This window comes from Chelonia mydas, chromosome 3, assembly GCF_015237465.2.
Source record: "Chelonia mydas isolate rCheMyd1 chromosome 3, rCheMyd1.pri.v2, whole genome shotgun sequence".
Classification (NCBI taxonomy): Eukaryota; Metazoa; Chordata; order Testudines; family Cheloniidae; genus Chelonia; species Chelonia mydas.
Genome location: NC_057851.1, coordinates 70732547 through 70749893, shown reverse-complemented (window position 1 = coordinate 70749893; position 17347 = coordinate 70732547). Strand labels below are relative to the sequence as shown.

At 43.5% G+C, this 17347-nt stretch overlaps 1 protein-coding gene across 2 annotated transcripts in view; it reads right to left on the bottom strand.

Annotated features, from left to right (window-relative positions):
- Positions 1 to 2077: 2077 nt before the first annotated feature.
- The window catches only part of FHL5 (four and a half LIM domains 5), a 47579-nt gene continuing 32309 nt past the window's right edge, over positions 2078 to 17347 (bottom strand). For both annotated transcript variants that reach the window (XM_007052793.4, XM_043542668.1), the window contains exons 3-6: positions 16709 to 16883; positions 13003 to 13172; positions 10680 to 10866; positions 2078 to 4410 (exon numbers count right to left, since the gene is read on the bottom strand). In XM_007052793.4, coding sequence (XP_007052855.1) covers positions 4259 to 4410; positions 10680 to 10866; positions 13003 to 13172; positions 16709 to 16883 — 684 coding nt within the window. In that variant the 3' untranslated portion in view covers positions 2078 to 4258. The remainder of the gene's footprint in view (positions 4411 to 10679; positions 10867 to 13002; positions 13173 to 16708; positions 16884 to 17347) is intronic.

Below are 17347 nucleotides of genomic sequence, written 5' to 3'. Positions count from 1 at the left end.
GTTTTGCTGGAGGACTTTTGGGAGCCTGCTCATCCCTCATGTGAAGGGATGGCCAATCGTTAACAAAAATACCCTAAGTGTTTATTAGGCATTAGGCAAAATAGATGTTCATAATAATACATAGCTCTTATCTAGAGCTTTTCATCAGTAGATCTCAAAGTGCTTTACAAAGGAGGTCCCCATTTTACAGGTGGGGAAACTGAGGCACAGAGCAGGGCAGTGACTTGCCCAAAGTCACCCAGCAGGTCAGTAGCAGAACTGGTAACAAAGCCCAGCTAGCCTGAGTCCCAGTCCATAATCAAATAAATAATAAAAAAACCCTACAACAGTCCTCCCCCCCAAGTTTTATAGTCTGAATAGTCTCCACTTTGCAATTACTCTGCTGACAGTTTCTTATGAATTTATAATCCCACTAACTTCTCTAGTTACCCACAGAGTTCTCGATAGATGTGATCAGAATTTCTAATGTAAAAAATAAGCAAGGGAAAAAAAATACTTTAAAAAGACCAAAACCAACGAACTAAATCTATTTCAAGCCACCTTTATATATCCCAAAAGGAGCGAAAAATGTATACCCTCCAAATTTCCCCCCCCCCCCTTCCCTGCTAGGTTGTCTTATAGCTATAAAGTTTTCTGAACTGAAGTGAACAGGGCATAGTGTATCAGAATACATCATAGGTGCCGACTTCCCCTCTGCCCGGTGGGCCCTACCCTCTTCCCCCTAGTCCCCACCCCTGCCCCGCCACTTCTTCGCCTCCTCCTCTGAGCGCACCATGTCCCCGCTCATCCTCCTCCCTCCTGGAAAGTCCTAAGTGCCGCCAAACAGCTGTTAGGTGGTGGGGCTGGAAGCACTGGGAGGGAGGGGGAGGAGCAGAAACGGCACGCTGGGGAGGGAGAAGGAGGCAAGGAGCGGGAGCTTGGCTGCTGGTGGGTGCAGAGCACCAGCTAATTTTTCCCCGTGGGGAAAAGGCAACTCCCATCTTTTCATGTGCTGTGTATTTATACCTGCTACTGTATTTTCCACTCCACGCATCTGATGAAGTGGGTTCCAGCCCACGAAAGCTTATGCCCAGATAAATTTGTTAGTCTCTAAGGTGCCACAAGGACTCCTCATTGTAGTTTAGTTTGTTGTTTCTTAGCATTCATGTATGTAATGTGAAAGCATTCAGATCTTCAGACTTGACAATGGTATATTCTGTGAAAAATAGTTAAACAATTTAACTTACATTTCTAAAAAAATATTGGAGGAGTCATGGCAGAAATTTGGTTTCACAGATGATCGGGCCAGAAAAGAGGGACCACTGTGATAATCTAGTGCAGGGGTTCTCAAACTTCATTGCATAGCGACACCCTTCTGACAACGAAAATTACTACATAACCCCAGGTAGGAGGCCTGTAACCTGAGCCTCGCCACCCAGGGCAGAAGCTCTCTGGCTTCGGCTTCAGCTCTGGGCAGTGGGGCTTGGGCTTTGGCCCCGGGGCCCAGCAAGTCTAACACCAGCCCTAGCGACCCCATTAAAACACAAAGTGGGACCCACTTTGGGACCCACAGTTTGAGAACCACTGATCTAGTGTGATTTTCTGCATATCTCATGCCATAGAATTTCACCCTGAATCAATTTGCGGTTGAACTAGAGCATTGTTCAGACGGGGTTGAATAGATGGGCCTAAACCACATCATTAGAGTCCCCCCCCTTCCCCACCCACAAAGTGAATTAACATAACTAAATAATGTGCAGATCCCATATCCAGTGGCAATGGTCACATCAGGTGATTTGTCAACTTTTATTTTGAGATTCTGGGGGTCAGTTGACATTTACCAGTGGGCTAATTTCTAATCAGTCATTGCACATTTTTAGAATCTCTCTGCATACATGTCCATTGCTATATTCCTTTTTTAGGCTACACAACCTAGTTCTATTTATGGTATCCTGACTCTGATCAATATTCTGTATCTGATCTATGAGAAAAGAAAGGAAAGGCAAGCAGCTAGAGTAAAGCCAGAAGCAAATCAGAAAATAAACTTTGATAAAAGCTCTCCTAGCAGAAGAGACTAAAAATCTAAACCAACACCACATTAAGCAAAAAAATCAATATTTTATTGACTAGAAAACAGAGAGCTTGTGGTTAGTTATTATCCACATAGATTTTATGCTATTGCAGTTTGGCACTGGCCTATTTTCATATAGTGTACTTTTCTTTTTATGTCTTCTTAATGTAATTACCACTTTCAATTAAATAAGGGAATGAGATCTTACTGCAACTGAGGTCAAAGAAAAGACTCCTATTAACGGCAATAGACTTTGGATCAGCGCCTAAAAGGACACATGTGCTCCTGAAGTTAATGTGAGTAAGATGTTTTTTAAAACACATCAAGAGCATGGTAAATGGTACAAAACCTGCCCTTGAGTATTTCAGTGCACCATTCTCAATGGCGCAGTATAATGATAGTTTAATTACATGAAAGCGTGGAACAACAAAGGGAAGAACCATTTGTAACACTAATCTAGATGGCCTTTAATGTAGACACTTTTACTTTAAAAGCTCAGCAAGCAGATGAAATCCTCTCAAAGTGACATAAATGAGATATAGGAACAAACCTACATTGATCTGTTGGCCTATCGATTGTAATGAAAATAATATTAAAAATCCTTGCTATAATGCTGGTAAATGTACATGGCTCTTAACAAAATGAGTTGGACATGCTCCTTGTTCTAAAGCACTGACAATCTTAATATAGACAAGGCAAACACATAAGAAAAGATATTAGATCACAGCTCAAAGAAGTGAGAGCAAGGAGAAACTATTCATGATGAGAAAGATGGTTGGGTTTCTGGAAAATGGGTTTTCAAGAGGAGAGAGAGGTGGCTTGGCAGACATGAAGGTGACTCTCAAGCCATATCTACACTAGGAAAAAAGGTGTATGTTTAATATGTACTAAAATCCTAGTGCAGACAAGGCAGTTGCAGTTTTAAGACGTTAGCTGGTTGTAAATTATAAATTAGCGCTCTGATTGAGGGAGCTAATTGATTTTGATGGCAGATTAAAGTGTAGTTTTGTTTATTTATGTCCTGAAAAGTTGACGAAGCAAAAAAAAAAAAAAAAAAGTTTAACTAAAACTGGCTAATTTTGGTAAAGGGGCTGTAGTTCAGCTCTGCAAATCACTAGTCTTGGAACAGATTTTTATGTGTTTGTTTGTTAAGAATGGATATAGGCTTTGATGCTTCAGAGCATAAACCAACTCTCAGTGGTAGGCAGCACCAGATTTAGGTGCAGGCAACCCAGGCTTGGGGGGCACCAGGCTTGGGTGGGTGCTGTTTTTGTTGTTAGAAACAAAAGGAAAAATAGAATGTTTGAAGTAAAATGTTTCAGATATTTCATATGTGGATTCACTAACCTTCTAGACTCTTCTGGACCTTTGTAGAATCTCATGGAACCTTCCAGACTTTCGGAGAACTACATTTTCCTTGAACCTCCTAGAATGTTGTCAGCCATGCCCTTGGGAGTATATAAGGGGTGGGGCATTGCCAGTCAGTCAGTGAGATATAAGAACAAAGTGAAGTGAACTGAGGGCCTAGCTGCGATATTATGAACCTTGTGTTATTGTGTAATTGTGAAAGTGTACTTGTGTTTTAAGACTTGAAGAGCATAAGTAGCAACTAATAAAGGACATATGTAATGAGATGCCAGAGATATCTATCGAACTCCTATCTGCACAACAATATAAAAGAAATATTATTACTTCTTTTGCCATGCTTAACATGTAATGTTTGATGACTTTCTAAGACTGTGAAACATTGTTCTGATTAAATATTGTGGCCCAGTGGAGAATACACCACCACCACTTCACACCTGAGTGTCTGCATCAGTAGAGTACTAGTATAAGTTTTCTTCATTGAGGTAATCTATTATGTCTTCCAAATATAGATTTTTCATAGTCATTCTTGGATTATGTAATATCAAATTCTAAAGCTCCCAACAGCAGAGTGCACTGTTTTACCAGGACAAACATACTGTATTTCCATTAAAATATATATAGAAATTTCTTTGGAAATGTTTTCTTAACCAGAACTGTGTAAAAATCTTTTTACAAGATATAAGGCATGCATGTAGCAGCTGAGCACTGTGATAGACCTGAACTGCTGTTGGAAAGCAACTTGAATGACTAAATAACTCTTATGGCCTTTAAATGAATTTCTGACTGCAAGGTAAGGAAGTACTTGGTTACAGCATGCAAGAAGAACGTGTCTCTCTCTAACTATGCAGCAGAGCCACATTCACGACAGAGGATGTCATCTTGCTGCGTGAGGAATCCTTGTCCCACCAGCGAAATGGAACATTTCACACAATTAAAGCAGTCACTGTGCCACTGGCGCTCTTCAAATGAGATAAATTTGGCACCTCCAAGAGCTGAAAAAGAAATTAGAAAAAAGGGGAATTCAATATATTTTAGAAGAGATCAGAAATAGATTGTTTTTGAATGTAGCATGTCGTCTTCTTTCACACTGACGTCTACAAGCATCCTATAGTTTGAAATAGCCTGTAGAAATAGATTTGCCCAACATATGCATCGTAGGAACTAAAAATTAGAGATGGGAAAAACGTTTGCAACAAAGCCCCAACTGTGAGACACCTGGCTGTTTTCATATCCCACTACGACCTCTAAACATGGACCTGGCTCATCAAAACATCCACTAAGGTTTACAAATCTTTCCAACTACCCTGCACCCAGCTTCCAGCAAACGGCCATAGAAGTCAGAGGCAACATGTACAGGAGGCATGTGGGGTTAAGTGCTTGGGCCCACCTGCCAGGGACAGCAGCCAAACATGCCAGGGGGAGGTGCAGTGGGAGAGGGACAGAGCCCCCTCTCCCTTCAGGTAACATGGGCAGGGAGAGTGCAGTGGCCCTGGGCTGGGTACAGGGCAGGGGAGGAGACATGTGGGGTGTTCACATGTCCTCCCCTTTAGATTTTGCCCCCCAGTATGGGGAGTCATGAGTCATCTATGGTAGAAATCGTGGGTAATGTGTGGGTTGTGTGGTTCAAGTGCAAAACCAAGTGATATTCAGACATTTCAATTTAGTATCTCTGAGATTTAGGGATTTTCATACTCCAGCCCTCAAACTGAAAGTCACTAGATTTGAGCTATGTGAAACACAAGCTCCCAGAAAAAGCATACCCTCAGGTATACTGGTGTGATTGTGGAACTCTATAAGTTAATGTTAATTAAGATTTTTTCTGTCTCAGATATTCCTGAATCTGTTCGTGCCCCCCACCTTGTAATCTTATCATAGGTGACTGAATTTCCCTCACTTTCCTTGATTTATATATATGAGGATCAGACATCTGTAATTAGCTGGCTCCATTACACTTCATCATTGGGCTAGAGGAGTAATAGATTCACTATTAATAGTCTCAACTAATGGTCTCAGAACAGTCAGAGTGTTAACCTGACATTGAATTATTAATGATTTAAGCACACAGGGCCAAATCATGATACAAGTTTTCCATGAGTGGCAAGATCTCTTAATTTGATAAATGTGCCTTAGCTGCACAGAACAGTTAAATCTAATTAACCTACAATTGTACTAGTTTTATGTCTAAAAAAACCTGATTACTGAAATAATGTCTGATATGTTTGTGTGCCTACTAGAGGTAGGATACTATTAAGTGTCTCTTCATGTATCCTTCGGGACCTGAGTCACTCATCTTCACTTTGCAGCTTTTTCCACTCCAAGCGTATGTCTACACTATGAAATTAGGTCGAATTTATAGAAGTCGGTTTTTTAGAAATCGGTTTTATATATTCGAGTATGTGTGTCCCCACAGAAAATGCTCTAAGTGCATTAACTCGGCGGAGCGCTTCCACAGTACCGAGGCTAGAGTCGACTTCCGGAGTGTTGCACTGTGGGTAGCTATCCCACCGTTCCCGCAGTCTCCACTGCCCATTGGAATTCTGGGTTGAGATCCCAATGCCTGATGGGGCTAAAATATTGTCGCGGGTGGCTCTGGGTACATATCGTCAGGCCCCCGTTCCCTCCCTCCGTGAAAGCAACAGCAGACAATCGTTTTACGCCTTTTTACGTGAGTTACCTGTGCAGACGCCATATCACGGCAAGCATGGAGCCCGCTCTGCTCACTGTCACCGTATGTCTCCTGGGTGCTGGCAGACGCGGTACTGCATTGCTACACAGCAGCAGCAACCCATTGCCTTGTGGCAGCAGACGGTGCAATAGGACTGGCAGCCGTCATCGTCATGTCCGAGGTGCTCCTGGTCGCCTGTGTGAGGTCGATCAGGAACGCCTGGGCAGACATGGGCGCAGGGACTAAATTTGGAGTGACTTGATCAAGTCATTCTCTTTAGTCCTGCAGTCAGTCCTATTGAACCATCGTATGGTGAGCAGGCAGGTGATACGGATTGCTAGCAGTCCTATTGCATCATCTTCTGCCGGGCAGGCAAGAGATGAGGATGGCTAGCAGTCCTATTGTACCATCTTCTGCCGAGCAGCCATGAGATGTGGATGACATGCAGTCCTTCTGCATCATCTGCTGCCAGCCAAAGATGTAAAAGATAGATGGAGTGTATCAAAACAAGAAATAGACCAGATTTGTTTTGTACTCATTTGCAACCCCCCCCTCGCCCCCCGTCTAGGGGACTCATTCCTCTAGGTCACACTGCAGTCACTCACAGAGAAGGTGCAGCGAGGTAAATCTAGCCATGTAGCAATCAGAGGCCAGACTAACCTCCTTGTTCCAATAAGAACAATAACTTAGGTGCACCATTTCTTATTGGAACCCTCCATGAAGTCCTGCCTGAAATACTCCTTGATGTAAAGCCACCCCCTTTGTTGATTTTAGCTCCCTGTAAGCCAACCCTGTAAGCCGTGTCGTCAGTCGCCCCTCCCTGCGTCAGAGCAATGGCAAACAATCGTGCATCTGAGTTGAGAGTGCTGTCCAGAGCAGTCACAATGGAGCACTCTGGGATAGCTCCCGGAGGCCAATACCGTCGAATTGTGTCCACAGTACCCCAAATTTGACTCGGCAAGGCTGATTTAAGCGCTAATCCACTTGTCAGGGGTGGAGTAAGGAAATCGATTTTAAGAGCTCTTTAAGTCGAAATAAAGGGCTTCATTGTGTGGACAGGTGCAGGTTTACATCGATTTAACGCTGCTAAATTCGACCTAAAGTCCTAGTGTAGACCAGGGCCAAGAATATACAAGACATTTACATAAACCATAAGAGAAGCTCTTTTAGTACATAAAAATAATGTAATGCTTAGCTTGTACTGAATGACACGTGATTTATATGTTCCAACAAGATATAGTGCATGTAATATGGAGGGGAGCTAGATTCTGTCTTCATTTACATCTGTGTCACTCTGTTTAGTAGTAAGGAGGTTTAACTGGATGGGGTTGCATTTACTTAGCTAAGAACAGAATTTGGTTCATGGAGCTCACTTTCATATGGCTGTGAGCCTACAGACTGTCCCTTCAATGGGGTAAGTTTTATAACAAAGAATCAAATAGATTTTGTTTCTTCTTTTTGAGTGCATTGGAGGATGAATACAGGAGGGCCCCTTTTCTGTCACAAGACACCATGGGACAGATCTTCAGCTGATGTACATTGCCCTGGCTTCACTGAAATAGTCTTCCCATCATTGAAGTCAATGGAGCTATGATAATTTACACTAGCTAAGGATCTGCCCCTGTGTGTATATATGTAGGTACTTATATGGCCACCTCAGTACCTTACAAACATGAATTAATTTATCCTTACAACACCCCTGAGAGGAAAGGGTTATTACTATCCTAATTTTGCAAATGGGCAGTTGAGGCCTAGAGAGAATAAGTGGCTTACCCAATATCACACAGGAAGCCTGTCAGAACCAGGAACAGAATCAAAATCTCCCATGTCTCAGTCCAGTGCTTTAACCACAAGACCATCCTTTCCTACAGGCCAGTCAGCCTCACCTCAGTCCCCGGAAAAATCATGGAGCAGGTCCTCAAAGAATCAATCCTGAAGCACTTACATGAGAGGAAAGTGATCAGGAACAGTCAGAATGGATTCACCAAGGGAAGGTCATGCCTGACTAATCTAATCGCCTTCTATGATGAGATTACTGGTTCTGTGGATGAAGGGAAAGCAGTGGATGTATTGTTTCTTGACTTTAGCAAAGCTTTTGACACGGTCTCCCACAGTATTCTTGTCAGCAAGTTAAAGAAGTATGGGCTGGATGAATGCACTATAAGGTGGGTAGAAAGTTGGCTAGATTGTCGGGATCAACGGATGGTGATCAATGGCTCCATGTCTAGTTGGCAGTCGGTGTCAAGTGGAGTGCCCCTGGGGTCAGTCCTGGGGCCAGTTTCGTTCAATATCTTCATAAATGATCTGGAGGATGGTGTGGATTGCACTCTCAGCAAATTTGCGGATGACACTAAACTAGGAGGAGTGGTAGATACGCTGGAGGGCAGGGATAGGATACAGAGGGACCTAGACAAATTGGAGGATTGGGCCAAAAGAAATCTGATGAGGTTCAATAAGGATAAGTGCAGGGTCCTGCACTTAGGACGGAAGAACCCAATGCACCGCTACATACTAGGGACCGAATGACTAGGCAGCAGTTCTGCGGAAAAGGACCTAGGGGTGACAGTGGACGAGAAGCTGGATATGAGTCAGCAGTGTGCCCTTGTTGCCAAGAAGGCGAATGGCATTTTGGGATGCATAAGTAGAGGCATAGCAAGCAGATCGAGGGACGTGATCGTCCCCCTCTATTCGACATTGGTGAGGCCTCATCTGGAGTACTGTGTCCAGTTTTGGGCCCCACACTACAAGAAGGATGTGGATAAATTGGAGAGAGTCCAGCGAAGGGCAACAAAAATGATTAGGGGACTGGAACACATGACTTATGAGGAGAGGCTGAGGGAACTGGGATTGTTTAGTCTGCAGAAGAGAAGAATGAGGGGGGATTTGATAGCTGCTTTCAACTACCTGAGAGGTGGTTCCAGAGAGGATGGTTCTAGACTATTCTCAGTGGTAGAAGAGGACAGGACAAGGAGTAGTGGTCTCAAGTTGCAGTGGGGGAGGTTTAGGTTGGATATTAGGAAAAACTTTTTCACTAGGAGGGTGGTGAAACATTGGAATGCGTTACCTAGGGAGGTGGTAGAATCTCCTTCCTTAGAAGTTTTTAAGGTCAGGCTTGACAAAGCCTGGCTGGGATGATTTAATTGGGGATTGGTCCTGCTTTGAGCTGGGGGTTGGACTAGATGACCTCCTGAGGTCCCTTCCAACCCTGATATTCTATGATTCTATGATTCCTCCCTATTTAGCAGAGGAGTAAGAAAAATGATAATCTCTATGGCTATGTCTACACTGCAAAGAACAACTTGTGGCGCTGGGTCTCAGAGCCCTGGTCAACTGACTTGGGCTTGTGGGGCTCAAGCTGCAGGGTTAAAAATGGAGGGTAGATGTACCCTTAGAAATGATCGTTTTTCTTACTCCTCCACTAAATAGGGAGGAAAGGATGGTCTGTGTAAATCTACCATTTACTCTAGTTGAAATGTGCAAGTGACCAATAGCCCATGCTACAGAGGAAGGCAAAAAGCCCTCAGGGTCTTGCCTGAGCATTTCGGCAAGATGCACCAGCCAGGCACCTAGGAAACAATTCTCTGTAGTAACTCAAAGCCTTCTCAATGTAGTCACCCATCACTGACCATTGGGGATATTTACTACTAGCAGTTGCAGATCAGCTATGTATCATTGTAGGCAGTCTTGAGGCCGGTTAGGTTTTTTGCCCCCACTGCTCCCCTTGGAAGGCTGACAGTTCAGCTTTCAGTATGACCCATTGTAGTCTCCCCTTTACCCAGTTCCTTATCCAACTTTCAGTTGGATTAATCCCCATCTTGTCCAATTTAACTAATAATTTCCCATGTGGAATCGTATCAAATGCCTTACTGAAATCCTTGTAGAATAAATCTACTGCATGTCCCTTGTCTAAAAAATCAGTTATCAGTGTGTATCTCTACTCTGCAATGTAAGCCCAGGGTTTGAACTCAGGCTCAAGCATAACTCCCCTTTTGTCCACACACAAATCATGCTAAAACAGGGCTTAGACCCAGGATCCCAGGACCTTATGGGGGCAGACAGTCTTAGCGTGAGTCAAGCTGGGACCCAGGGTTCACACCCTACTGCTTTGCAGGGTAGCCCTTGCTGGACTTGTGTTCTGTGAGTCCACCAAAAGTATTCCATAATCCCATAGGCCGAATTGCTTTGTCCTCTAAACAGTTAATTTTGGTGGACAGTCAAGTTTTCATACACTGCACCATGAATGAAGGACTAGAGTGGCCGCATTTTGGGAGAGCGTTAGGAAGTCTGGGATATAGGCGGACCCATATGATGTCATGTAGAGTTGGAGCCCCAGACTGGGGCTCAGGGTTCAATAATTTCTAATCTAAATTAACCTCAAACCCTAGGATAACAAACCCCGGGGCTGGTAACACAAGTTCTACTAACAGTGTAGTCATACCCAGGAAGTGTTTTTTAAGCAAACTGATAATTAAAATTCACAGTAAGTGCAATTATTTAATTACAAGTGGAATATTTTGTGTTAGTTAATAGACATCTGACCTGAGACAGCACTGATAACTTTTTAGTGGCTGGTCTACTTTAAACGGTTAGACTCACCAGTAATGGGTTTGTTGCAGGCCGCACACGTCTTTGCATAAAGCTTTCGGAAGCAGTCTAGGCAGTATGGATGGTCATCTTTGGAAATAAACCGTTCCCCAGACAGCTGCTTCTTACATGCAGCACACAGAAAACATTCTTTGTGCCATGGCTGGTCGTGGTACGTCACTCCACCAGTAGTTATCATCTGATGCAGCAACAAAAAGCAAACAAACAAAGGAATGAAAGCATGAACAACAATCGATAGCAATCAGCTGCAAAACCAAACATTCAGATAACATTTGAGCTCTAGTCTAAACTAGGAATTCCCAAGGTGTGTGGTATTTTTTAAATAAATCCTCTTATTTCTTTTCTCTCTGCCATTTTTATTTATTTAGAGAGAGAGAGAGAGAGAGAGAGAGAGAGAGAGAGAGAGAAAGAGAGAGAGAGACACACACACACACACACACACACACACACACACTCACACTCAATTGTTTTCAGTTTGATTTTTAATCTTGACTGGGACTGATTGATATGAACATGCAGCTGCATAAGTTATTCATGTTGGTTCCATTGCAGGTACTTATATGGGCCCCAATTGCAGTAGTATCTGTGCACCTCACCATTTCTAGTGCATTTATTATCACAAGAGCGTGTGAGGTAGGGGAGAGCTGTTATCCCCATTTTACACAGACACTAAGTGACTTGTCCAAGGCCACACAAGAAATCTGTGGAACAGCAGGCAATAGAATCCAAGTTCTCCAACTCCCAGGCTAGTACCATAACCACTGGACCATCCCTTTTGTATTTAGAGTATAAACTCTTCAGGGCAGGGAATATCTCCAAAGCATGGGTGGTGGATATAGTAGGCCAGGGGAGGCTAAGCCTCCCCAGACGGCTAGGCTGTGGCCCCACCTGTGCTCCGCCCCGAGGCCCCGCTCCCATGTTCCTCTCTTCCCCCGTGGCCCCGCCCACGCTGCTCCTCTTCCTGCCCTTGCCCAGCCTCTCCCCTGAAGCCGGTGAGATCTAGGGTGGCTGAGCTGACGCGTGGGCTAGAGCTCGGGGTGGGGCGGTGGGGGCGGACTGGCTGACAGCCCGGGGCAGCTGGGCGGGATCAGGGTAGCTGGGGCTGGTCAGCTGGAGGGCCAGTGCACAGGCCAGCTGGGATGGGCTGCAGGCAGGAGGGCCAGAGCTTGGGCCAGCCGGCAGATCAGGGCAGGTTGGCTGGTGGCCTGGGACGGGCAGTGGCTGAGACGTGGGGTGGCTGGGGCAGGGCTCCTCCAGCCACAGTGGGGGACTCGGAGATCCAGCAGGGGAAGAGGGGAATAAGGGATGGAGCCGGGGGATAGCCTCCCCAAATGGGGGGTTCATGGACCTCCCATGTCTCTCGGAATAGGTCTACACTGCAACAGAGAAGGGTGATGCCCAGCACAGACAGAAAGACTTACACTAGCTCTGCTCAAGCTAGGCTGCTAAAGATAGCACTGTGCACATTATGGCATGGGTGCAGCTTGTGCTAGTTGCCCAAGTCCAAGCCTGTCTAAGCTCCTATGGCTAGCCTGAACCACTACCTGTGCTCCAAAGTCTTCACTACTATTTGTAGCACACTAGTTTAAGAAGAGCTAGTCAAGTCTATCTACATTGGTTGGGAATCATACCTCCCAGATGCAGGGCAGACATATCCTAACTTGGGTTTGTATGGTGCTGAAACAATGGAGCTACTTCTGGATTGGGAGCTCTAGGGTGTTACTGTAATACCAATAATTAACAGCAGAAGCAATGAGGACCTGAGGTTGGGATGCTATGAGAATTCTGTTCATTACAGGCTCATTTTCAACCCCTGAGCAGCTCTTGGGCAACTTTTAAAACATTTTCAAAAATATTTTATATTAACGAAGTAAGCAGTAGACAGAATAAGTAAACATTATCATAAAATGTTCTTACACTCTTTAGCAGAGCAAAGCACACAGTGTGAACTTCCATTCTGCTACACCAGTTGTCCTCCTATGCTCGGATATGAAACTATCAACTTTATCTTTGTATTTAGATTAACTCCCTTGGTGCCATCCTGTGAAAAGGTCACTTGTATGCCATGTGGCTACGCTCTGCACTTCCTGCTGTTTCATGTAGGTTCAGCTGTAAAACCTCTAGGTGCGTATAATGTATGGCATTTACAGAGGTTATTTTAACCTTGTAGTTTCTGTAATCAAACTCTGCCTATAGTGTCCTACTGTGCATGCCTTTTGACATTGAGCTACCTTGTCCAGAATTGCATTAAAAAGAGTGTAGTAGTGTCACACAGTGTTCTAAATCTTCCCTTTGGTTATGTTTGATTAATTACCTTCTTGCAGGAGTAGCAGTGGTGAGCAAACTGCTTCTCAAAACATGGCACACAATAATTCTCATTGTCTTTGGTGATCAAAGGCTTTGTTCCTAATGGTTGCCGGCAGTATTGACAAACAAAACAGGTTTCATGCCAGCAACTCCCTTTAAATTCCATTTTACGAGAACCTGAAAAACAAAACAAGCATGTGAGTCCCACTGAAGGTAAGTGATCATCTTGCAGAAGGACAGCTCCTCCCACTCATCCCCCATCCAGGTGAACTTGCATAAACTGAGATTTTAGATTTTTTTCTTGTATCAAAATATTTTAGGACAGGTTCTTCTGTGACACTGTATTAATTCCCAAAAGCTTTTCTCTTGTGGTCATCCCAGTGCCCTTCTATCCTGTGGTCGAGCAGCACACTGGATTGAGCATGTCACTTTCACAAACTGGGGATTAATTTGCTTAGATATTTAAACATGCCCATGAATTCTCCTACTCTTGAGGTCTTTTCACTTACACAAATTTCCTGCAACTTTCTTATGGCAGGACAAACTCCTTTGCTAATGAATACAAGTCCTGCATAAGTAATTTCATTCAATCCAGCCGGCATTAGTTTCTCTTCAAATTCAATTTAATTTCTTTGGCACGATGCAGAAAATAACACAGTATCTTAGAGTTGCTGATCATTTTCACCACAGATCACTAATGATTACTTCTACCCTATACAGATTGTCAAAGGTCCAGGGCATGATGGTGTGGTACATCTCAGGTACTGAGGCAATCCCTAAAGGAAGCTGCCTATATAAATATCTATCAAAAGAGATTTGGAAGCTCGGAGTTTTGCACTTTGTTTGTTGAGTCAGATCTGCCAAAACCCTTCCCTTTGAGCCCTTGATTACCATTGCCTCCCACGCCCAATTCATCTACAAAGTCATAACCTGTATACACCCATGTACTATAGTGCTTCTTTCAGTGACTCCACATTGCAATTTCCCCCTTCTCCTCTGGCAGTGCCTCAGTGCTGAGAGATCCGGGACCTCTAATTATTCCCCATTGCAGGGGAGGAGGAGGCTGCGTGCTCCAACAGCAGGTGATCCTGCAGGGAGGAGAGTGCCCACATTCTGGATGCGGGGAGAAGCTGCTGAGTCAGTTTTGCTTTAACATCATTGGGTTGGAGTTTCCCCTGAGCACTCAGCACTCACCAGAGTGGGTAAGAGAACAGGACTTGGTAACCCTGGCAATTGGGGCTTATCCTGAAGTTAGTAATCAGAAAAATAAGAGATGTTAATGGTATAAACAGGCAAGCTTCAGCTTGTCACCGTGCCAGTGTACTTTAACTTTTCTCTACTATTCCCAAATGGAGCAGAGACTGATTACACTCTTGCCATTTCTTTATGCAAAACTATAGGGTAGTTTGTAGTGTGGAGAAATAAGCAATAATAAAGGACAATCATGGCAAGGCCACTAAAGTCAGCCCTGGACTACACCTAAAATGTAAATCAACATAGCTACATCACTCAGGGGGTGTAAAAATTACATGCCCCTGGGAGATGTAGCTATGCCAACCTACCCATTGGTGTACACATGGCTAGGCTGATGGAAGAATACATCTGTCAATGGGGCTACTGCTGCTCAGGGAGGTGGAGTTAGTACACCAACAGAAAAAACTCCTTCTGTCTCTGTTATGTGTGTCTACACTACAGGGTCACAGAGGCTTAGCTACAGCACTGTAACTACATTATAGTGCAGAAAAGTGTTCAGACATCACCCTAGTCATTTATTTATACTGGTGTAGTTAAAGCGGTATAAAACCCCTGTATAGATGCGATTATACTGGCATAAAATGTGCTTATTTTGGGGTATGTCTACACTAGGGAGACTATACTGGTAGCTACATCACTGTATGCCAATACAACCCAGAAGTGTAGATGCAGCCTACACTAACAGTGTAGTGCAGCCTACACTAACAGGCCTTACAGTGACTTTTCTGTCACTGTAAGGCCATGTCTACACTAGTAAGCTTATAGCGGTACAGCTGAACCAATGCAGCCATGCAACGGTAAAATCGCTCGTGTAGCCACTGTATACTGATGGGAGAGAGCTCTCCCTTCAACATAATAAATCCACCTAAAGGATTGTTGGTAACTATGTTGGCGGGAGAAGTTCTCCTGCCAACATATCACTGCGCAGACGAGCGCTTATGCCGGTGAAACGTATGTTGCTTAGGGGGGGTGTTTCTTCATAGCCAAGCGATACAAGTTTCGCCAACATAAGTGATAGTATAGACATAGCCTTCCCGAACACCACCTTCCTGAAGGATGGTAGCTAAGTTGACAGAAGTCTTCTGTTGACCTCACTGTGTCTACACTGGGGCCTAGCTTTGCCTAGGTATGTTGGTCACAGGTGTGGATTTTGTTCATCTCTGACCTATGTAGATACTCCAACTTAACTTTTTAGTGTAGACCAGGCCTTGGTATAGCTTATGTCTGTAAGGGAAGGGGAATGAACCATAGCACCTTTACAGTAGTATAACTTCATCCACACTCTGGGTTTTACCAGTTAAAAAAAAATTACATCCCTAACCAAAAGAGCCATACCAATACAAAAAACTATGTGTAGACCAGGCCTAAGTATTTTGGAACCAAGGTCTCCTGAAAAATTAGCCAACCCTCCTTTCCCATTGGGTTCTCTTAATGTTTGACAGATCCTGTTTGTTAATGTCCTAGACCAGTGTTCTCAAGGACCAGTCCCCAAGATTTCCCTAACACAGTTTAGGAAGGGAGCAAGCTGTCCCTGCTATCAAAAAGGTTGAGACACAATGCCCTAGACAAGCCAGTTCATCTTGCCGCATATGGGCTGCCATGGTCTGTTCAGTTGCACGATATTTTCAGGGAATCTCCCACTATTGCGTTAGGATTGAATCTACCCGACTGATGCAGAAACACCACCATGGCAAATCCCGAACAGAGCTGGTTACAAAAACCAGAAAGTGATTTAGTGACAAAATTTTAATTCCAAAGAGGTCTAAGTTTCACAGGGTTCAAAATAAGACTAATTTCCTGTGTTTTTTATGATTTTTTCCCCCCACAAAGCTGTCATTTTTACTGAAATCATTTTTGAAACTGTTTTCAGTAAAAAAACAAAACTAAACTAAACCCAATGTTTGGTAAATTAAAAATGTTGATAATTTTAAGAAATTTAATCTGATATAAATTCAAGTTAAACTAATCATAGAAAACATCACAAAAACAAAACATCTTGACAATTTTTTTAAAGAACAGTTTCATCTTTGAAGAAGCCATTTTTCAACAAACAAAAATTTCCATCCAAAAAACCCCCTGTAACCAAGTCTGATCCCTGAAGGTCTAGATGACATAATGGAAAAATACAGATAGTTGCGTTCCCTATGCCCATACTAGCACCCCCAGTGTAGCAAGTCTAATTGTAATTTTCCTGAAAATTGCCAGTGTAGGCAATGTCATTGAGTCTATGTGAGCAAATCTGATTCTGTTTCAAGACTGTAATATTATTCCTTGTGGGGTGTAATATAATTACACATGCAATGTTAGATCACAGAAGATGAGCATGCAGAAGGATTAAATGAGGGGAGATAATCCCCTGCATGCTGTACTGAAAGCCAAGAAATTATACTTTGTAGCTTAACTATCCAAGTGCAATATAACCATTTCACTGAGGTAGCAAAGAGTCCTGGTTATCTTACCGGGCATAATGGCCTTCTGACAATGAAAGCACTTTGATGAATACTCATTAGAATAACACTGAGTACACAGCAAGAGCTCATCCTTGGCAGCAAAAGGATTTTCCACTAAAGAGTGATTGCATTTGGCACACTTGAAGCACGCTTCATGCCAGTGGTGGCCTTTATAGGCGAGATCCTTTGAGAGAGTAAATACATGTTAATGGAAAGCATTTGTTTACCCCCACAGCCCCCCTGCCTTTTTTTTTTTAATATATAAAGCTAAATAAAAAACACTTGGAGAGTGATTGGACCAGTGGCTTGTGCCACTGGCTGGAGGGTAATTGTCAAAGATGACAAACAAAATCTACCCAGAGTGGAAAGACTGTCGGGATATTCTGCAGTCCACTTCTACTGGCCACAAAGAGCTACTCTGGCTCAGGCTATAGTTGATACTCCATGCCCCCACACTTAAGAAGTATTTTTTGTTTAATTTAAAGGATGACTTTGTATTTTAAAGGCAACCTTCCTGGGAAACAAATGGGCTTTTAATAAAAGCCACCAGGTTTTTTTTTTTTTTTTGGCATGGTCTCTACATGAAAAAAATCAGGTCTTTTTTTTTTTTTAAACCTTTTTTCCCCTGGAAGACTCTATGGACAACTG